At 41.0% G+C, this 23,280-nt stretch overlaps 1 protein-coding gene across 3 annotated transcripts in view; it reads left to right on the plus strand.

Moving 5' to 3' along the window:
* Positions 1-23,280, plus strand: part of LOC132830661 (serine/threonine-protein kinase MRCK alpha-like) — a 565,530-nt gene that overhangs the window by 473,778 nt on the left and 68,472 nt on the right. For all 3 annotated transcript variants that reach the window (XM_060848487.1, XM_060848489.1, XM_060848488.1), the window contains exon 21: positions 2,896-2,972. In XM_060848487.1, coding sequence (XP_060704470.1) covers positions 2,896-2,972 — 77 coding nt within the window. The remainder of the gene's footprint in view (positions 1-2,895; positions 2,973-23,280) is intronic.

Here is a 23,280-nt window from a genome sequence, read left to right on the forward strand (position 1 = left end):
ATATGATATTGAGCCTGGAGGGCTGCAGGGCTCCCAGGTGGAAAAGGAAGTGTACTGAGCTTTGGTGCAGCTAGCCTGAGACAGGTGTTGGCCAGGGAACAGGGTGGGGTGTTGAAGTGGCAGGCAACTGGAAGCTCAGGGTCTTTCTTGCAACGAGAACACAGGTGTTCTGCAAAGGCTACGGCTTCATTTCGCCAATGGAGAGGACACCGCATTGTGTCCTCAGACAGGCAGTGAATGCAGTAGACTAATTGTGAGAAGGGCACGTAACGTACTGCTTCACCTGGAAGGTGTGTTTGGGCCCCTTGGATACTGAGGAAGGAGGAGGTAAGTGGGCAAGTGTTACACCTTCGACGTTTGCAGAGGAAAGTGCCCTGGACTTGGGGGATAATGTTGGGAGTGAAGGAAGAGTGGACCAGGAAGAGGGGACCAGAAAGAGGGGAATATGTGTCTAGTGGTGGTGTCTCGGTGGAGGTGGTGGAATTGGCAGCAGATGATCTGTATGTGAATGCTGGTGGGATGGTAACTAAGGACAAGGGAAACCCTATTGCTGTTGCGAGAGAGAGAGGAGAGGGGTGAGAGCAGAAGTGCAGGGGATGGTTTGAACCTGGTTGTGCGCCCTGTCAACAATGGTGCTGGGGAATCCTCAGTTGAGGAAGAAGGACATGTCGTAGACTCCCTTGACAAAGTTGGCCTCTTTGGAACATATGAGACGGAGGAACTGAGAGAATGGAATGGAGTCTTTACAGGAAGCAGGGTATGAGGATGTTTAGTCCAGGTAGGTGTGTTCGTTGATGGGTTTGTAGTGGCTATTAGTGGCCAGTCTATCCCCAGAAATTGAAACAGAGATGTCAAGGAAGGGAAGGAAGGAGTCAGAGATAGACCAGGTGGAAGGGTGGGGTGAAAATTGGAAGCGAACTCCACTAGCTTTTCCAGTTCTGGACAAGAGAGGGAAGCAGGACCAACGATATCATCAATATAACGGAGAAAGAGTTGTGGGTGGGGCTGGAATAGGACTGGAACAAGGAATGCTCCATGTACCCCACTAAGAGACAGGTGTAACTGGGGTCCATGTGGGGACCCATGGCCACCCGTCTGAATTGAAGAAACTGAGTGGACTTAAAAGAGAAGTTGTTCAAGGTGAGAATGAGCTTGGCCAAGCGGAGGCAGGCGATGGTGGGTGGGGATGGTTTGGGCCTTCACTCCAGGAATAAGTGGAGAGTCCTGGGGCCAAACTTGGTGGAGGGTGGACGTGGAAAGAGATTGCATGTCCATGGTAAAGAGGAGATGGCTGGAATATAAAGTAGGAAAAAGTGAAATTGTTCAATTTGACACAAAAAAGGCAAGATGTCAAAATGATGAGAGATTGCCGAATACTGAGATACCAAGGGATCTGGACGTCCTCGTGAATGAATTGCAGAAGATTAGTCTGTAGGTACAGCAAGTAATTAGGAAAGCTAAATAAAAACCGAAAGAACTACAGATGCTGCGAATCCGAAACAAAAACAGAAGTTGCTGGAAAAGCTCAGCAGGTCTGGAAGCATCCGTTTTGGGTCCAAGTGACCCTTCCTAAGAACTCTGCCGAGGAAGTTCTGTGAAAAGGGCTCCACATCCAAAATGTTAACGCTGATGTCTCTTCACAGATGCTTCCAGACCTGCTGAGCTTTTCCAGCAACTTGTTTTTGTTCCTAATTAGGAAATCTGATAGATTTATTGTTTATTATGAAGAAAGTTGAATAAACAAGGGAGGTTATGCTTCAGTTATGCAGGACACTAGTGAAACCACATCTAGAGTACTGTTTATGGTATTGGTCCTTTTATTTAAGGAAAGATATGTTTGCAATAGAATCAATTTGGAGAAAGTTTACTAAGCTGAAATAGGTGTGTTGTTTATGAAGAAAGGCTGAACTGGCTGATCTTGTGTCTACTGGAGTTTAAAAGAATAAAAGTAACTTGATGAGGAGTTTGCCCGGTTAGAAGTGAAAAAGATGTTTACTTTCTTGGGCAAGTCTAGAAAAATGGGTCACTGTTTAAAAATAAGCAACCACTCATTTAAGACAGACGAGAGAAATATTTCCTACAGATAGTTATGAGTCTTTGGAATGTTCTTCTTCAAAAGGCAATGAAAGCAGAGTCCTTGAATATTTTTAAGGTAGAGTAAGATTTTGGTAAGCAAGGGGTTGAAGGTTATGGGAGAGGAGGGGGGATGTGGAGGAATCACCTCAGCGTGAACGTGTTGAATGGTGGAGCAGGCATGGAGTGTTTGCTCTGAATTTGTGCTTTCGTATTTTGTTTGTGAAAATTACATATATCAGGAACTAGAGTCTGAATATCGCTGAAAAGAGAGACATTTTGTCAATCTTCTTTTGCACTCATCAGGCCAAACAGATTTCAAACAATCACAGTGATTCATATAATTTATGTGACAACATGGCTCTCTCTTCAGCTATGTTTGTGAACTGGGCCCTATTATTTACCCTGTACTATAGCACATTAATCCACAAGTTTTTCCCTTGGCTGACTTATCTGTGACAGGTGAGTATGTCAGATTACATAACTTTTATGACAGTCTGATAAAGATCTGATTCTAATGGACAACAATCTTGGATTTGCAGGAATAGTCATTGTCCCTACTCAGAATGGTGTAAGGATCTATTCAGTGTTGAAGTGTTACAGTTAGACTTAATTATTGTTTATGAGTATTTTCAAGTTTTTTTGTGGAATGATGATATTTTGCAGTAACTGATGTTAAAATGTAGAGTTACCTCTTTAAGAAACTGCACCTCAAACATGTTATGGTGTCCACTCCCCCTTGTGCAGGTAGACCGGTCCTCCAGAAAAGGTGCAAGCTAAATATTTCCTTGCGTTTAAAAGAACTTGCTGCTGTTTTTCTAGGTGTAAAGCACCAAGACTCACAGAATTCTTTCTTGGCATTTTTGAATACACCTGCCTCTCCTCTGGATCAATTCGAAGTGAGTAAAATAAATTATATAGTCACTTACTATATGTATGTGCAATTCTGTTTTCCCCTTTTCCAAGACTCCCTTTTTGTGGTTGAATCCTTTACTTGGTTAATTGTTCTTGCTATGTTGCTGAATGAGTGAGTGACACTGTTAATGAGTTAGCTCTGAAATAGTTATTCATTGTTTTTAATTTAATTTCTTTCCCCTCTCCACACTGTAATGCTTCTGTTTCACTGTGGGATAGGATTCTCTGTCTTCCTCTTCTTCTTCATTGGTAGACTTTTGGAATGATGTAAGTTCAAAAGCTTTCAACCAATGAGCCCTCAACTCATTGGTTCAGGTCAATTAAAAAAAAAAATCCCTGTCTGGAAAATACAGTCAATTCACAGAAGTCCATTAATGTTCATCAGCAAACCCATACTTCCCAACTTAAAAGTAAGTCTTCCAAGTGGAAACACCAGGGCGTCCAGAACTGCAGATCATCTCCCACCTGAACCTTTGGGTATCATAGGGGGGGGGGGACTGAAGAGAGAAATTGTAAATTATCCAATTCTCAACTACTAACCTTGTTCTTATCAATTGTAGGAAAACTAGAGCACTAAATCCAGCCGCATTCCACTGTTTTAAAAAAAATGGCCATGATACTGTGAAATCAGAGAAAAGTAGAGACTAAAACTTAGAAATGGTTCTTTTTCCTATGGAGTACAAATTCAAGAGTAACATTTGCTTTGATACACTATTACTTGCAGATGCACTGAAACTAGATGGGTAATGTCAGCAGTCTATTTACACATGATGTTTACAAGACAAGGAAATGCGTAGCAATTCGGGTGTGGCCATTCTACCTGTAGTAGTTACTGACTTGGTACTTAAAATTTACAGCTAAAAATTAGCTCAATTAGTTTTCAAGCAGCTACAATATTCTGGGAGATCAGTGCAAAGGGCAAACTAGATTAGCAGCAGATCATGTTAAACCTGTTTAAAACCCGGGTTTACTGTCAGCTAGGATATTACACCCAGTTCTGAGCATCACACTTTAGGAAGAATGTCAAGACATTACAGAGAATACAGAAAAAGTTCATGAGAATGAATCAGTTGAGACTTGAAAAGAAAATAGGACCATGATTTGAAAAGGGAATTTTTCCAAGTTGATAGGAAAAGTGCAGTGGAGTAATTGCTCCATCAGAGGGCCAGAGTAGGCACATCATGCAGAATGGCCTCCTCCTGTACAATAGCTAGTCTCTGATTCTGTATACCATCCGTCCAAAACATAATGAAAGAATCTTAAGCAACTAAGAATAATATAAACAAACAGTCTTAAAAACCACATAATATAAATAAACTTTAACCCAAGTGAATTTGACTGTATTTTGTTTCTAAGATCTTGTGTGTGACCATCCTGTAGTGTCTTGACTTTGTCTTTTATAGTGTTTGTTTTTAGTAAACGCTATGTTGATAGAATAACTAAACTTGTTTTGAATTATTATGGTACTAGCAATGAGCAATTAAACAGAATTCAAATGAAGGGTAATTGACCTTCAAAGCTAATTCCTTCTCTGTCTGCAGATGCTGTCTGACATATTGAGTATATCTGTTTTGATTTTAGATTTCTTGCTTCTGTAGAATTGTGTTTCTGTGCAATATGTCTATTTTCCTTAGAAAACTGTCCTTTTTAAATGATTCCCTCATATGAATATGACTAATGGTAATGTGTCTGATTTAACTGAATAAAAGAAGTCACATTATAGGTGAATAAATTGGGACTTTAAATATTAAGAGAGAGAGTCAGGACAATAGCCTATACTATGTATGTATAGTGTTTCCTATGAGTATCATCTCTTATGCCAGTCACCTTTAAGCTCCACTTGATATTTTCCAGGGAATGTCTCCCAAAGCTCAGCATAACACAACGAGAAACTGTCAGTGAGGAGAATGCACTTGTTGTTGAATGCAGATTAACAGTATTCCAGGGAGTTAGGAGTGATATTTGAGCATGGATACAAGATTGGTTAGCACACATGTAACAAACAGTAGGCATAAACTGAGTTGTTTTAAACTGGCAGTGGCACAGTACTGGGCATCAGAAATTTACAATCGACTTTAACTTGAATGAAGAGGCAGAGAGTATTGTTTCTTAGCGTGTTGCCGATTTAAAGTTAGTTGGGAATGCAGCCTGTTAGGCTGCATACGGATGTAGGCAAGTTCACTGAGTGGGCAACGAGGTGTCTGATGGTGTATAATGTGGGGAAGTGGGAGTTTATTCAATTCAGCTGAAAGACGTGAAAAGTTTTTTTTAACAGGAGTGAAACTTGTAACTATTGATGTTCAGAGGGACTTGACTGTGTTTGTGTAAGGAACATACAAAGTTGCATTAAGGTAGAACAATCAATGAAGAACGCGAATGGCATATTGCCTGTTATTGCAAGGGGACTGGAGAACAAGAATAAAATAGACTTACTACAATGATACAGGTCTTTGGTGAAACCACCCCGGACTACTGTGTACAGTTTTCATCTCCGTATTTAAGGAACATTGAAGCAACTGGTGTTGAGAATACCTTATACTGTACTATGTGGCAGTAGCACAGAACACAATGGGACACATTTAAAGACTCAAGAATGGGCATCTGTGAAGTTGTGTAGGCCATCAGCATCAGGAGGATTGTACTTAACACAACCTCAAAGCCTATCATGTTTCCCACTCAATTATTACCATCTTCCAGAGAATAAACACTGGTTCAATGAAGAGTGCAGGAGGGCATGTCAGCAGCAGTATCAGGCAAGCTTAAAAACGAGGCATAAGTTTGATGAAGCTATCATAAGCACAACTTACCAAATAACGTAAGCAGCAAGTGATAAACAAATCGATTCCACAACCAACAGACTGGATCTAAGCTCTCGTGTCCTGCCAAATCCAAGTCATGAATGGTATTGGACAGTCAACTTGCTCGAGGAGGAGCTTCTACGGACATCCCCATCTTCAATGAAGGGGGAGCACGGTCCATCAGTGCAAACAAAAAGGCAGTTGCAACAAGCTTCGTGTAGAAGTGCCAAGTGGATGAGGTTCCAAGCATCACAGATGCCAGTCTTCAGCCAATTAAATTCAATTCACATGATGTCAAGAAATGACTTTAAACATACTGCTAAGGTTCTGGACCCCTTCAATGTTCTGGCACTAGGCCTGAAAACATGTGTTCCCCAATTGTCATGCTCCCAGCTAAGCTGTTCTAGTACTGCTACAACACTAGCATCTACCCAATAATGCAGAAAGTTGCTAAGAAATGTTCTGTACGCAAAAAGCAGGATAAAGACAACTCAGCTAATTACTACACCATAGGTCTACTCTTGATCATCAGTAAAGTAATGGAAGGTATCATCAAGCAGCGCTTATAGCAACACTGATGCTCAATTTCAGTTCTGCCAAGGTAGTCTAATACCTGACATCATTATAGGTTTGTTTACAAAACGGGCAAAATAGCTGAATCCCAGAGTAACTGAGAGTAACTGCCCTTGACATCATGGTTGCATTTAACTGAGTATGGCATCAAGGAAGTCCACCAACACTGAAGCCAGTGGAACCATGGGAAAACCTCTGCACTGGTTGTAGTCATACCTAGCACAAAGAAAGTTGGTTGTGGTTGTAGGAAGCCAGTCACCTTGGTCCAAAGGTGTCATTGCAGGAGTTCATCAGGGTGGTATCCAAGGCCTAACTATCTTCAGTTGTTACATCAATGATCATCCTCCTTTCATAAAGTCAGAAGTGGGGATGATTGCCACTGACTACACAATGTTCAACGCCATTCACAACTCCTCAGATACTGAAGCAGTCCATGCACATATGCACTAAGCAACATCCAAGTTTAAACTGATAAATGACATGTATTATTTGCACAACACAAGTGCCAGGCAATGTCTGTTATCAGCGTTTACCATTGACTAGAAACTGAACTGGACTAGCCATATTAATACTGTGGCTACAAGGGCAGGTTAGAGGCTCGGAATTCTGTGGTGAGTAATTCACATTCTGCCTCTGTAATACCTGTCTCTGTTTATAAGACAAGTCATAAGTATGCTGGCTTACTCTCCAAATGTCTGGGTGGGTGCAGAATGCCACTTTTCTAGAAACTGAACTGGACTCGCCATATAAATACAACAGTTGTAAGAGCAAATCAGAGGTCAGGAATCCTGCAGTGAGTAACTTCCCAAAGCCTATCCACCATCTGCAAGCCACAAATGAGGAGTGTGATGGAATATTCCCCACTTGCCTGGATGAGTGCAGCTCCAACAACACTCAAGAATTAATTAAATAAAGTTCTGCAGCACTCCGTCAACAGCTAGCATAGTCGATGACACAGATCTCCCACAAGGTGACAAAGCTGTGTACAATATTTCACCAAGGTTATGTACAGTTGCAGGAAGACATCTTTACTTATGGACTCAAGGCAGCCCGCTTAATTGACATCACATCGACAAGCATTCACTTCCTCAACCACAGGCATTCAATGGCAGCAGTGTGTACCATCTGCAAGGCGAGACAAGGAGGCATTATCACTAAACTAAGCTCATGTTCTGGGGAGTAGGGTTCAAATCCCTCCATGGCAGATGGTGGAATTTGAATTCAATAAAGAATCTGGAATTAAGGGTCTAACAGTGACTATTGTCAATTCGGAAAAAGCCATTTGGTTCACTAATGTCCAATAGGGAGGGAAATCTGTCATCCTTACCTGCTCTGGCCTACATGTTACTCCAAACCCACAACAGTGTAGTTCCCTCTGGGCAATTAGGGATGGGCCTAATCAGAGATGACATCCTTTGAGTGAATAAGAGTAATGCATTGCAGAAATTCACAAAGGCTCCTTAGGCCGCACCTTCCAAACCTATGACCAATATTATCTTGAAGTACGAGGGCAGCAGATCCATAGGTTGTCTTCCATGTGCAAGTTCCCCTCCAAACCAGTGTATCACTGTTACTTCACTGTTGCTGGGTCAAAAGTTAGGAACTCTAGGTAGCATCAATTGGGCAATAAATATTGGCCCAGTCAGTGACACCCACATGCCATGAATGAATTAATAAAAGGTCCCACATTCAAACTTACCCAGGTTTTTTTGACAGTACTTTCCAAACCACCTAAAAGGACAAAGGCAGCAGATGCACAAAAACAGCACCATCTGTAATTTCTCTCCAAGCCACTCCCCCTCCTGACTTGGAATTATATTGCTGTTCCTTCACTGGTGGATCAAACTCCTTGAACTTGTTTCCTAACAGCACATACAATGTGAGGACTGCAGTGGTTCAAGAAGGCTGCTCACTGACATCTTCTGAAGGACATTTAGGGATGGACAAATAAACCAGCATATCCAACAATGCCCACATCCCATGAATGTATGAAAAGGTGCTCCTCAAGATGATCCCATCATTCCAAGGATTAATCTGGATTAATTAAACCTCTGTTGCACTCCCTCTATGGCTAGTATATTCCATACCCACTCATTGATGAAGGTGAAAACTGTACAGTATTTCAGGTATGGTTTCACCAAGGCTATATACAATTGCAGGAAGATATCTTTCCTTGTGGACTCAAATTCCCTTGTCATGAAGGTAACATACTGTTTGCCTTTCTACTTGCTTGCTATGACTGGAATTCTAACTTGTGGTAACTCAAGAAAGTTGACATGCAGGTGTAGCATGCCAATAAGAAAGCAACTACTTTGCTAGTCTTCATCATAAGGAATTTGAGTGCACAAGATGTCTGGAGAGGAATAAAGATTCTTCTGTTCTGTCACACTGACACAGGAACTAAGTTGTCTATTTTGAAAAATATATTGGAACTGTGTTTGGTAATAGATTGTAGTTTCTTCAAAATATCAGGTGTTTGAACTACTGGCCTGCAGTTATTATTAATAGGATTTTATAATGCTGTTATTTTTGGATGCTTTGATGGGCTGAAATTATTAAGAGATTGGTTGAGAGGCTGGTCTGTGGAGAATTACGTGATTTTTTTTGCCAGCAGTTATTACTGAATATTAGATTGTGTACTTGGGCTGTTGTGGGATGTGAGTCGCTGATCTGAAGTAATTATGGAATGTATGAGTGACTAGTGTCTAGGCATCTGAGGGTGACTGGTTTGCAGTTGTTAGTTACAGTCGCCTAGATTGTTAGGGGTAGATTCTTCACACAGCGGGTTGTGAGTTCATGGAATGCCCTGCCCGTATCAGTGGTGAACTCTCCTTCTTTATGTTCATTTAAGCGGGCATTGGATAGGCATTTGGAAGTTATTGGGCTAGTATAGGTTAGGTAGGACTCGGTCGGCGCAACATCGAGGGCCGAAGGGCCTGTACTGTGCTGTATCCTTCTATGTTCTATGTTCTAGACCATTTTGCTCGCTTATTAAGCAAGCAGTGAAAGAATGAAATAAAGCAAAGGGAGGCTGTGCAGCCCATCCTGCCTTTGCTAACTTCTGAATGAACATCCCAGTTCCCTGACCTTTTCCTATAACCCTGTATAATATTATCCCCTCAAGCATTTATTCAGTTCCCTTTTGAAAGTTATTAAGGATCTGGCTCTCTTGAGCAGCACATTCTTCATCATCCCCACTCAATGTGAAAAAGGTTTCTCCTCAAGACATTTCTTAATTTCCTCATATCTACCACAATATTTTCTAAAGACTTACGCAGTAAACTCACCTTCATATTTCCCATTGTACTTTACCCCTCTGCCACCACCATCCAATCCAAGAATTCCTTCATTGTACCAATCTTGATGTTCAACTCAAAGTATACCAGACCTTTCTGGAATTTACTTAATTTTCCCTGTGCAACTTGCTATTTTTCAAGGTACAAGTTACAAGATGCTTCCATTATCATTTAGTTGAACAATTCTCCAGTTTTTTGTTTACAGAACTTACAACGGTGAACTCTTCAGGTCCTTGTCCTGATGCTTTTAATTCCCAGTCCACTCCCACAGCTTCTGTGCAATTCTTTCTAACCTAATTATTGCTTTCTACCTCAAAACTTTAGGAATGCTACAGATTTTTTTTCCACTAGCTACAAGTTGGAACAGATCTTCCAGTTACTTTTCCTTCAAAAAACCCAAACTGAACAGTGTAACTCTGCCAGCAAACACACAAATTAAACAAGAAAACCTTCCATCCTTACATCCTGTCACCATAACGACATGGTGTGCTAGGAATGATTCAAACAGAAATAAAAATTAATTATTTTACCTTTAATACAACTCTTTGACACTGCAACCCATAGGAATAATGTATATTTCAAATGGATGTGATTGCTTTCTCTGTACACCTCCAGGTTCCATTAGAAGCTCAGAGTTAGATAATTTATCATTCAAGTTTTTCACCATTAACTCTGACCTTACACAGTAGGTTAGTTTTTACACTGTACAGGTAGTCCTCCTATAACACGGTCATTGTGACCCCGTGCAACGTTGTGTTATAGAAAATCGCACAATAGAAGTAATGAGGCCTATGGGACAAACAGGGTTAAGGACTCCAGTTTAGCGAACCTCACCGTTTTTGGTCAGTTACAGAATTGCCAAGTTATTATAAGTGAAATTTCCCAATATATTGTTGTATTCCTGGCACCCTGTGGAGTGGAATTTATCCAGAACTTGGCTCTTCGCTATTAAAATTTGTGAAACTTCCGAAAAAAATTTTAATGCAAATAATTTTTTTTTTTGGTGGCTAGGACTGGGATGCTCTGAACAGCTGGAGGTTTTGATGGGTCTCAGGTTTCTGAGAGAACTCTCAAATCCCTCTTCCCCTCACACCCACCCCCTCCTCCATGGTCTGCCCGTCCTTTCAAACACAAACAGAGACTGGGTGAACTTGGATGAGGCATAACTTGGGAATGGACGGGGTGGGCAGAGATGAGGGTCACCAGTGGTCCATCCTTAGTTTCACACATGGACCCTTCCACACACATACACCGTCTCTTGTAAAGTTGCCGTGTGTTGAAGCTTTAAATAGCCAGCAACTGAGTCTCTGCTTAACAAAAGGCCCTGCTTATTCTCTAAACCACACTGTAATTGCACCTTATTTCACTCTCTATCTTTCTGTCTCTTCCCATTCCTTAGACCCCACACCCCCAACTCCATGCATGATCCCAGTAAGCATTCCAGTAAAATATTCCGATGTTTGCTAACCCTACTTTGTTGCAGATAGAAGCAAAAAAATGCACACACACAGACAACAATCTCTAGCAATAGATGTGCCAGTAGAGTGAATCACAGCCGGCCGGTAATACAGGGATGGAATCACGTGACAGTGAACGTGGAGTTCATGTTACTAAAAAGAGGTCTCAATTCACAAATCACGTTACAGCCAATTTGTGTTTATGAAAACTACCTGCAGTTGATGCCAAGCTTCTTTGACTTGCATTTACATAAGCATTGCTTATGTGTTTCTCACTGAGTGACCCACATTTATCTACAATGAAATCTTTCATTGCAAAAAGTTATGTTCTAAAATATATCATCCAAGAACAATATTTTTCATGTATGATTTGAAACATCTGTGTCAAACTCTCTTCAACTCTTCTAATCCATGGAAAACTATCCCAGCTTTTCTTGTCTCTCCATGTAACTGATCTTCCTTATCCATGGTACCATTCTAGGAAATCATTGCCAGGGTATTAATATCATCACCCCTTAAAATGATGTGGAGGAGCCGGCATTGACTCGGGTGGACAAAGTTAAAAATCACACAACACCAGGTTATAGTCCAACAGGTTTATTTGGAAGCACTCGCTTTTGGAGCGCCGCTTCTTCATCAGGTGGTTGTGAAGGAACAGTGATCCAAAAGCTAGTGCTTCCAAGTAAACCTGTTGGACTATAACCTGGTGTTGTGTGATTGTTAACTTTGTCCCTAAAATGCTCCATCGCCAGATCATAGCAACACGACAGGTGGAGGAAGAGCGCCTCATCTTCCGCCTAGGAACCCTCCAACCACAAGGGATGAACTCAGATTTCTCCAGTTTCCTTATTTCCCCTTCCCCCCACCTTGTCTCAGTCAAATCCCTCAAACTCAGCACCACCTTCCTAACCTGCAATCTTCTTCCTGACCTCTCCGCCCCCGCCCCCACTCTGGCCTATCACCCTCACCTTGACCTCCTTTCACCTATCGCATTTCCAACGCCCCTCCCCCAAGTCCCTCCTCCCTACCTTTTATCTTAGCCTGCTGGACACACTTTCCTCATTCCTGAAGAAGGGCTCATGCCTAAAACGTCGATCCTCCTGCTCCTTGGATGCTGCCTGACCTGCTACGCTTTTCCAGCAACACATTTTCAGCCCTAAAATGCTATACCTGGAATTGGTCGCTTTACTAGCTGGGATTGAACAAGTATTTTATAAAAATTCAGCATAACCTGCTCGCTTTATTAAGCTGCCCATCGATTTATAAAGCTCAGAAGACCCAAGAATCTGGTTTGCCTTTTTAAACAACTTCTACCCATCCTACCACCTTAAAAGACTTGTAAAGATGCCCCTTACTGCTGTCTGTTCTTGCATCCCCTTTAATATTGTACAGTTTAATCTATATAATCCACTTCATTCTTCTTACTGAAATGTGCCACTTCAGCTGGCTGTCCATTTTTTGATTCTGACTCTGTACTCCTGAAGCCTTTTTCTACTCTCCTTGTTCTTTTAACCATGTTTCTTTTGAATGCATATCTATAATGAATGTCTGTGACATCAGCCTGTGGTGATGTTCCTGCTAGTATTATTCAGTACATCCCTTTGCTTGGTGCTTAAGTGGTCACTGCTGGTTCTCGGATGTTTTGAACAGTCAGTGGTAGTTTTCGGATGTTTTGAACAATCGATGTTTGTTGTCAAATGTTTTCAGTGTTTGATGAAGGTTATCAGATGTTTTCAGAAGTGGTAGTTACTGGATGCCTGAATGATCGATGGTTGTTATTGGATATTTTGAGCATCAGATGTGCTTGGTGGCGATATTGGATTTTCCTGTGGTTATTGGATATTGGAATGAACTAGGGTTATTCGATGTTGGGGTTTAGATCAGAGTGGTGCTGGAAAAGCACAGCAGGTCAGGCAGCATCCGAGGAGCAGGAAAATCAACGTTTCGGGAAAAGCCCTTCTGCAGTCCTCACTTTTGCCTCGTTATTCGGTGTTGGATTAGCCTTGGTGGTGTTTGGACGGTTGATTGGCCTGTGATATTATTGGATGTTGGATTGACCTGTGATTATTATTGGATGTTGGATGTTGGATTGGTCGTTGGTTAGTATTGGATGTTGGATTGGACTGGGGTTATTATTGGATGTTGGATTGGACGTTGGTTAGTATTGGTTGTTGGATTTGTCTGTGGTTATTATTGGATGTTGGATTTGTCTGTGATGGTTATTGGATGTTGGATTGGCCTGTGGTTGTTATTGGATGTTGGATTGGCCTGTGATTAGTATTGGATGTTGAATTGGCCTATGGTTAATATTGGATGTTGGATTGGCCTGTGGTTGTGATTGAATGTTGGATTGGTCGTTGGTTAGTATTGGATGTTGGATTAGCCTGGGGTGGTTATTGGATGTTGGATTGGCCTGTGGTTGTGATTGGATGTTGGATTGGTCATTGGTTAGTATTGGATGTTGGATTGGTCGTTGGTTAGTATTGGATGTTGGATTAGCCTGGGGTGGTTATTGGATGTTGGATTGGTCTGGGGTTATTATTGGATGTTGGATTGGACGTTGGTTAGTATTGGATGTTGGATTGGCCTGTGGTGGTTATTGGATGTTGGATTTGTCTGTGGTTGTGATTGGTTGTTGGATTGGTGTGTGGTTAGTATTGGATGTTGGATTGGCCTGTGGTTGTGATTGGATGTTGGATTGGCCTATGGTTAATATTGGATGTTGGATTGACCTGTGGTTGTGATTGGATGTTGGATTGACCCGTAGTTGTGATTGGATGTTGGATTGGCGTGTGGTTAGTATTGGATGTTGGATTGGCCTGTGGTTATTATTGCGTATTGGATTGGCCTGTGGTTGTGATTGGATGTTGGATTGGTCTGTGTTAATAATGGATTATTGCTTGGCCTGCTGACCAATATTTTGCAGGCCATTGTCTCTTTCTATTCACTTTAATTGAAGAACACTTTTAAAGACAGACAACTATATTTCACTTTTTTTAAGTGTTCTACTTAATAATAAGCGATAGGTGATTGTGAGATAAGTATTTCCTCAATGTAGAAGTCAAAACTGTGATGGTGGCTTATGGTAAAGTAACTAAATTACTAATCCAGGACCCCCAGGTTAATATTCTGGGGACACAGGTTTAAATATCAGCGTGGGAGGTGGTGGAACTTGATCATGATTCAGTTCTGAAATAAAAGGCTAGACTGATGGTGACCACTGTCGATTGTTGTAGAAACCCATTTGCTTTATTAAAGTCCTTAATGGAAGCAATTCTGCCATCCTTACTTGTCCTGACCTACATGTGACTCCAGATCCACAGCAATACCCTTTGAACAATTAAATGCTAGCCTAGCCAGCAATGCACATATCCTGAAAATAAACAAATCAAAGTATCAGTGAACTTTATCCAAATCCAGCAGATGGAGCCAGGTAAAAGGCACTTTGCTCTCACCTCAGACTTCAATTACCTTCCTGTCCCATAGTTACAGAGCAAGGTCTGGTTTTGACTATGTCCTGCCAAAATCCATCATGACAGTTTTGAGAATTGAGTTCAGCTTTTTTTAAAAAATTGCAGAAAGAGAAACTTCCATTGGGAAAGTGACCGTGAAACTGTTGAATTGGAAAAAACCCGACTAGGTTGCTAATATCTAAAATAGAAGGAAACACGCTGGCCTTCCCAGGTACAGTCTCCACAGTACTGGTATTGCCCCTTAACTGTGCTGTGAAAGAGCCAAGCAACTGACTGAGTTACCACTGTTTTCACTCACTAACTGGAACTAGGTAAGAAATGCCTTCCCTACATATGATGCCTACATCCTGGGAAAGAATTTAAAGGGAAGGTCTTTGGTAATGATAGAGAGAATCCATCCTTTTGAAGAGTTTGATTCGGGCTGTGGAATATTCCTTCTTGTAAAGGTTTTTCTTGCACTGTGCCTCATGGGCTGTTGATAGTTTTGCATGTTTAGGATGGGAAGACATGCGGTAAGGCAGCATCCAAATAGTAATTGTTAATTTATTAGTTGTTAACTTGTGTTTCCTTTCTCTGTTGAAGCATTCTCGTGCCTGTGTTCCAGCTAGCAAAGGCAGACGTGTAAGATTCTGTCTTTGTTTTACTGCGTGTGTATTTATTAACAGACATATATACTTGTGTGTGTGTGTGTGCACTGCAACCAGTCTAAATGCTTCTTGTCAATGCTGCGGCTATATGTCCACTGTCCTTTACCTGCCTGAATCCTTTCTCTTTCTCTCCCTCCATAGAATGCACGTTGCATATGTTCATTCTGAATTGCTTATGCTGCATTACTTCAGTCAGGAAGCCATAGTGGTCACATTGTTAAATCCTTTCAATTATATGAATCTTTATTCAATAGTTACCAATCAATATTTAAAGATCATTCATTTAACAATGAATCTCAGTGAGATTTCATAATGAGTGAACATAATTAAAACCAATCTTTTTTGGAAAGGTGAAATATATTAGGACTTGGTAATGGGATTCTGATTATAGTGTATATCTAATCTCTTGGGGGGGGCATATTGATCTTACTTGATTTTCATTTCATGCATTTGATTTAAAGTAAAAACAGAAATTGCTGGAAGTATGCCGAAAGTCAAGAGTCGTCCAAAAAGACTGATCTATAAATGACATGGATTTTAAAGACACAGGATAGAACTCGATTAAGATCAATTAGAGACATCTGTATAGCCTATGACCAAATAATAAAAACGCAAGTACTTATAAAAACCAGGTTAGATACATTGGGAACCGTAAACCATTAAATTTGACACAAGTTTAAACCAGACCCTGCTTTCTGCTTTACAAATCCTTGCCTATGCAATAGCACATATTACTGGATGGAGAACTAAGACAGGCCAGAAACTGCAGTCTGCTGGGCCAAACTTGACTCACTTTTAGGATCTATGCCTTGCCATTTTTGCTACTGATACAGCCTTCACAGCAGATATAGAGGCAATGGAGAACCTTCGAAACAGAACTTCATGTATGATACCAGAAATGTGAGGTTACAACTGTCGGGAAAGTTTCTTGGAAAAAGAAGTTATCTTTGATGATGGGCAGGGAGTAAGTGTTTCATAAAATGTAAGGTAGTCAATAATCAATCCAAAAGAAATTCAGGAGAAACATTCATACCAACTTGTGGTTTGAATTTGGAAACCATTACCAAATGCAGTGATTGATGGAAATAGCCTGGATATATTTCAGAGGAAGCTAGTTAAACAGAGGGAGAAAGAAAATGTTGATCACTTCAGATGAAATAAGGTCGGAGGAGGCTACTGTGGGAAAGAAACACCATGTGAACTGAATAGACAATTACAGGGGGATGTAAACACCATAAAATTGCAGTTTGGTGTGTTTGAATAGGCCATGTATCAACTGGAATGGTAGTGATGAAAATGGCAGCGAGGGATTTTCATTCCTAGATTGTGTTCCAGAGAATTTTGTACAGCAGTATATGCCCAGTCCAACAAGAAAGAAGGCACTGCTAGATCTAATTCTTTGGGAATGAACTGACCTTGGGCAGGGAACGTAGAGGAAACAGTGATCATTGTATTAATAGGTTTAGGATATTAGTAGAAAAATGACATTATTCAATCAGAATAAGAGTAGCAGAGAGCAGACTTAAATGGGGGGGAGACCAGAACGGAGCCCGATAGACTGGAACCAAAGGCTGGGGTGAGAAACAGTAGCTGAACAATGAGCTACCTTCAAAGAGCAGATTGTTTTGGTGTAGTCAAGATATGTTATCCCAAAGGGAGGGCTAGAACAAACAAACCCAGGGCTCCTTGAATACAAGGGAGGTAGAAATTAAGTTAAAATGAAAAAGTGTGCTTATAATAGGGGTCAGGTAGTGGGTACATTTGAGAACCAAGTAGAATACAAAAGGAAGGTGATAAAGCAAATAGAAGCAGCAAAGAGGGATTATTTTTAAAAAAGACTGGCAGCTAACATAATAGTAATCTCAAACTAATATAGATGCACATCAAAAGACAGATAGTGATTAACAGAGGAGTGTGGTCAAAAAGGCAGTTTGCCTGTAAGGCAAGAGGCATGGCTGGGTGTTAAATTAATACTTCGCATTTGTCTTTACAGTGAGAGTAATTCAGTCACTAGAAGAATTTAAAATTGAGGATTTATTGAATAAGCTGTTAATAAGGTACAAGGACTAGATGAGATGCATCCAAGGATATTTAAGGATGTGAAACTGGAAATTGTAGAAGCATTGGCAATTACCTTTCAGTCTTACCTGGATTCAGGAGTGGGGGGTGGGGATTTGTACATGGATTCAGGGACGGGGGGTGGGGAATTGTGCATGGATTCAGGGACGGGGGGTGGGGACTTGTGCATGGATTCAGGAGTGGGGGGTGGGGATTTGTACATGGATTCAGGGGCAGGTGGTGGGGACTTGTACATGGATTCAGGGACGGGTGGTGGGGATTTGTACATGGATTCAGGAGTGGGGGGTGGGGATTTGTACATGGATTCAGGGACGAGGGTGGGGACTTGTGCATGGATTCAGGAGTGGGGGGTGGGGATTTGTACATGGATTCAGGGGTGGGGGGTGGGGATTTGTACATGGATTCAGGGACGGGTGATGAGGATTTGTACATGGATTCAGGAGCGGGTGGTGAGGATTTGTACGTGGATTCAAGGGCAGGTGGTGAGGATTTGTACATGGATTCAGTGGTGGGGATTTGTACATGGATTCAGTGGTGGGTGGTGGAGATTTGTACATGGATTCAGGGGCGGGTGGTGAGGATTTGTACGTGGATTCAAGGGCAGGTGGTGAGGATTTGTACATGGATTCAGTGGTGGGGATTTGTACATGGATTCAGTGGTGGGTGGTGGAGATTTGTACATGGATTCAGGGCGGGTGGTGGGGATTTGTACATGGATTCAGGGGCGGGTGGTGGGGATTTGTACATGGATTCAGGGCGGGTGGTGGGGATTTGTACATGGATTCAGGGGCGGGTGGTGGGGATTTGTACATGGATTCAGGGCGGGTGGTGGGGATTTGTACATGGATTCAGGGGTGGGTGGTGGGGATTTGTACATGGATTCAGGGCGGGTGGTGGGGATTTGTACATGGATTCAGGGACGGGAGATTTGGAGAATTGCAACATTACTCTCTTGTACAAAAAGACTTGTAAAGATTGTCCTAACAATTACAGATCAGTTGGTTTGTCAGTGGGAAAGTTTCTAGAAACAATTATGCAGGGTAGAATTAATACTCACGTGGAAAAATGTGACTGATTAGAAGAATCAGCATGGATAATCATGTCTAACTAATTTGTTGGAGCTTTTTGAAGATGTAAGAAAGAGAATTGAGGCGTTTGATATTGTGCCACACAGACTTGTGAGGACAATTATAGGGCCTGGAATGAGAGAGACAATAGTAAGATGAATTCAAAATTAGCTGAGGAATAGCAAACAGGATGTAATGGTTAATGGGTATTTTTCAGGCAGTAGAGTTCACCAAGGTCGGTATTTGGAGACTTGCTTTTGCCAGTTACAAATGATTGATCTAGCTCTTGCTATATTGGGGGACAGTTTCAAAATTAGCAGCGAAAACTTGGGAGAATTGTTACCTCTGAAGTGGATAGTTTAGAATTTCAAAAAGACAGTTACACAGTGCAGAGAAGTATGAGGTGTCACACTTTGGTAAAAAGAACATGAGGAGACAGTACAAAATAAAGAATACTGTTCTAAAGGTTATGCAAGATCAAAGAGAACATAAGTCATTAAATGTGACAGGACAGGGAGAGAGAACTGTTAATAAAGCATGCAGTTTTCATAAATAGGAGCATAAGAGAGAAGAGCAGAGAGGTTATGATGAACTTGTTTAAGAAAATGACTAGACTTCAGTGGAAGTATTGTGTACGGTTCTGGGTGCCACATTATGGAAAGGATATGAATGCAGTGGAGACATTTGTAAGAATAGTTCCAGGGATGAGACACTTCAGATATGTGGAAGATTGAAAAGTTGGGACTGTCTTCCTTGGAGATGAGCTGGCCAAGAGAAGATCTGATAATTTTCAAAATCATGGGTCTAATTTAAGAGTATAACCATGCTCACCTGTAAGTGGACTAATAATCAGAGGGCACAGTTGTAAAGTATCCTGCAAAAGAAACAACTGCAAGGTGAGAAAAGATCTTTCACACAGTGAGTCATTAGGATCTAGAACATGCTTCCTAGAGTGTAGTGGAGGCATGCTGAACTGAGGCATTCAAGAACATTGGATAATTGTTTAAATATAAACTATTTGTAGGGTTATGAGGAAAAGGCAGGAGATTGACACTAAGTTAAATTATACAGACGGCTGTTGTAGACATGATAGGCCGAATGCACTGCATTCACATCCTTTCCATAATGTGGCACCCAGAACCGTACACAATACTTCAGCTGAAGTCTAGTCTTAAACAAGTTCATCATAACCTCTCTGCTCTTCCCTTATGCTCCTATTTATGAAAACTGTATGCTTTATTAACAGTAACAGTTCTGTGATTCTGTGCTGAAAAGAAAGAAATAAACTCAGGAGTTTGCACTGACACCATTGAGCCTGCTCTGCTTTTTTATAAAATGATACCTGAATTGCTACATCAGCTCTACTTTCCTACCTGATCCCCCTCAACACCTGAAACTTTCTCCTCATCCCAGTCCTAAATGGCTGACTATTTGTACTTAGATATTATCTCTAGTTCTGGACTCCATGCATGGAAATAACATCTCAGCATCTACCTAGTCAACCCCGTAGAATTTTACGTTTCCACAAGATCGCCTCTCACTTTCGTAACTTCAAACAATTCCACACAATCTCAGGACAGCCAATTCCTCCCAAGGATCAATTTTTGATGCATCTTCTTTGCAGCAATGATATAGTTCCTTGAGTAAGGAGTCTAAAACTGTACTCAGTAGTCTAGGTGTGCTTTGACTAAAGCCATGTGGATTTGTAGCTTCATTTTATCAGTTTTAGACACAAACTCCCCCAGTTCACCATAAAGATTCACATCCCATTTGCCTTCCTAATTATTTACTTTACATGCATGTTTACTTTCTGTGATTTGTGAACAAGAAACCCAAATTGAATCCCAACAATCATTGAAAAGATACTCCGCTTTTCCATTCTTCCTGCCAAAGTGGATAATTTTACACTTCCCATGTTATATTCCATCAGCCATCATCTTACCCAGTTACTCAATTGGTCTGTTTCCTGTTCCATAAGTCCAACCACACCTAGACTTCTGTCAGCTTTTAAAAAAAAAATCCTGGATTGGTGAAATAAATATTGAAATGCATACAACTATTCCAAATGAAAGACCAATGTTTGATTGTTCCTTTTAGATAATGGTTGTGCACAGAACTGTTAAGCTGTCCATGTTTCCAGCAATTCCTGCTTTTATTTCGGTGAGCATGCAGGCTCCCTCATTCATTTTAATTCAGCAGTTTTCTGACTGTAGCATTACCAACTCTGGAAGTTTTATCACATGATCGCATCACCATCCCATCTTACACAGTCCCAACCCAAATAATATTTGTTATAACAAAGAAAATACTCAAAAAAAAGTAATAAAATATAATGCATCTCTGAGCTTGCTACTAGTTTGGTTGCAGCAGCATCCAGAAAACTAACGTTAACTTCGAGAGATTCCAACAGAGTCCTGGAATATTAGCAATGCCACAGGGTTATGCCAGCCATTTCTGATAACTGATTGAGAAATCACAGCTGATAGGAAATTTTAACTCAGTTGGCATTGTCATTAGAGACTCCCAGTGGTTTGTTTAAGAAATGTATTGATCCCGGTTAGTGGGCCTTTTATTTTAAGAGTTATAGAGTCATGCAGCATAGAAACAGGCCCTGCAGTCCACCATGTCAATGCTGACCAACAAACACCAAACTATATTCATCTGGTTTGTCTATACAAGTTGATGGCTTACTATGCTCTGGCAATTTTACGTTCTTGTCCAGATGCTTCTTGAATGTTGCAGAAGTGCTTGGCTCCACTACCCTCTTAGGTAACATACTCCAGAAATGTCTGCCATGGAGAAAGGATTCCCGTGGTCTACCCTATCTATGCCTCTCATAATTTTGTATACCTCAATCAGACCTCACCTCAGTTTCCTCTGCTCCAGGAAAACAGCCCAGTCCCTCCTCATGACAGAGACTTTCCATCTCAAGCAACATCCTCATGAATCTTCTCTGTACCCTCTCCAGTGTAATCAAGTCCTTCTAATAGTGTAATGACCAGACTGCACACAGTATTCCAACTGTGGCATAACTAATGCTCTATAAAGTTGCAGCAAGATTCCCCAACTCTTATAATTCTGTGTCCCAACTCATGAAGGCAAGTATCCCATGTGCATTCCTGTCTACCTGTGATGACACACCAAGATCCCTTTGTTCCAAAGTGCGACTTAGGGATCTACCATTCATTATTAACTGTGCTCATTGCATCCTTAAAAGATTCAGTAGATTTGTCAAGTGTGATTTCCTTTTTGTAAATCCGTGCTGACTCTTTCTGATTCTGTCACTGTTTTCCGTGTACTCTGCTATTAAAGCTTTTGTAATGATCTCTTGCATTTTCCTTACTATCAATGTCAGGCTAATTGGTCTTTAATTCTCTATTCCCTCTCGACCTCCTTTCTAAGCTAATGGGGTTGCATTAGCTGGTTGCATTAACTACCCTTTAATCCATAGGAACTGTCCCAGAGTCGATTGAATCTTGGAAGATGATCACCAATGCATCCACTAGTTTTTTGGACCACTTCTTTAAGTACTTAGATGTAGCTTATTGGTCCCTGAAAAATTACCAGTCTTTAATTTCAGCAACTAGTCCAACGCTCACTAATACTGGTTTCCTTCAGTTGCTCCCTCTGACTCGACCCTGTGCTTCTCAACATTTTTGGGTTTTTATTTGTGTCCTTCTGTGCGAAGACAAAGCCAAAATAGGTATTTAGTTGGTAAGCTGTTTCTTTGTTCCCTATGATAACTTTCCCTGTTTCTGATTGTAACAATTGTACATTTGTCCTCCCTAATCTTTTTTCTTCACTTATTACAGAAACTTTTGCAATTGTTTTGTATGTTCCCCATAAGTTTTCTCTCATACTCTATTTCCCCATTCTTAAACCAATCCCTTTGTTCTTCTTTGTTAAAATTTAAACTGATGCACCCATCTACTGGGGTTTTTTTTTGGCCAATTTGAGTGCCATTTCCAAATCTCTAATTCCCCTTGTTAGCCATGGTCAGGCCACCTTTCCTGTTTTATTTCTGTGCCAGACAGAAATGAACAATTGTTGCAGTTCATCCATGCAGTCTTTAAATGTTTGCCATTGTCTGTCCACCATCATCCCTTTAAAATGTCCCCCAGTTTATCATAGCCAGGTTGTGTCTTATGCCATTGTAGTTTCCTTTGTGACCCTCAACTGAGAATCAACCGCATCACTTGCGATTTTAATGGTGAGTTCTATGACTTAGTCCCCATGACATATTGCCTCAGAGTGTCTGTGATGCAGTGAATCAAAGCATCCGTGCCACAGTACATTGCAACCCCTATGTCACTGCAATCAGAGCAACAATGGCTGCCATTCCTATGAAATAATCTAGCATTGAAAATTTACGAATCCCACAAAACAATTTTTCCTTATTGAAAAGTAATTAAACTCCAGTGCCTGTATCTTGGACAGGTTGGAGCTTTGATCTTAAATTGATTTAAATGCAGTCATACTTTAGCAGTAGAATTTGCATTATTCATTTCAGGCCATGAAGCTCACATTATTATTAAACATTCTATATTAGAAAACATTGTTCAACTCACCATGAGTCATCCTAATATTAATGTTCATGTCTGCTTTTGGGGCCAACTAGGTGTTTCACAGTTTGTTGTCTAAGTGTTTCTATCTTGCTGGTTCATTCTTGTTGTCAACTATGGCTTCTCTTTCCAAACTGGCGATTATGCTGTTGAGACCTTTGCAGTAGTCAGTGAATTGCAAGTTAAACACAGGGCTTGGGTTGGTACAGCTGAGGTTGAATGGTACTTGAATGGGAAGTGGGATGGAGGATGCCACATTGGTCAACAGAATACCAACATTTATCCCTAAGACAGAAGTTGCAGTATTCCTTTCATCATCTACTAGCTTGTTTCTACTTCT

The sequence above is a fragment of the Hemiscyllium ocellatum genome, chromosome 3 (assembly GCF_020745735.1).
Source record: "Hemiscyllium ocellatum isolate sHemOce1 chromosome 3, sHemOce1.pat.X.cur, whole genome shotgun sequence".
NCBI classification, from domain to species: Eukaryota; Metazoa; Chordata; class Chondrichthyes; order Orectolobiformes; family Hemiscylliidae; genus Hemiscyllium; species Hemiscyllium ocellatum.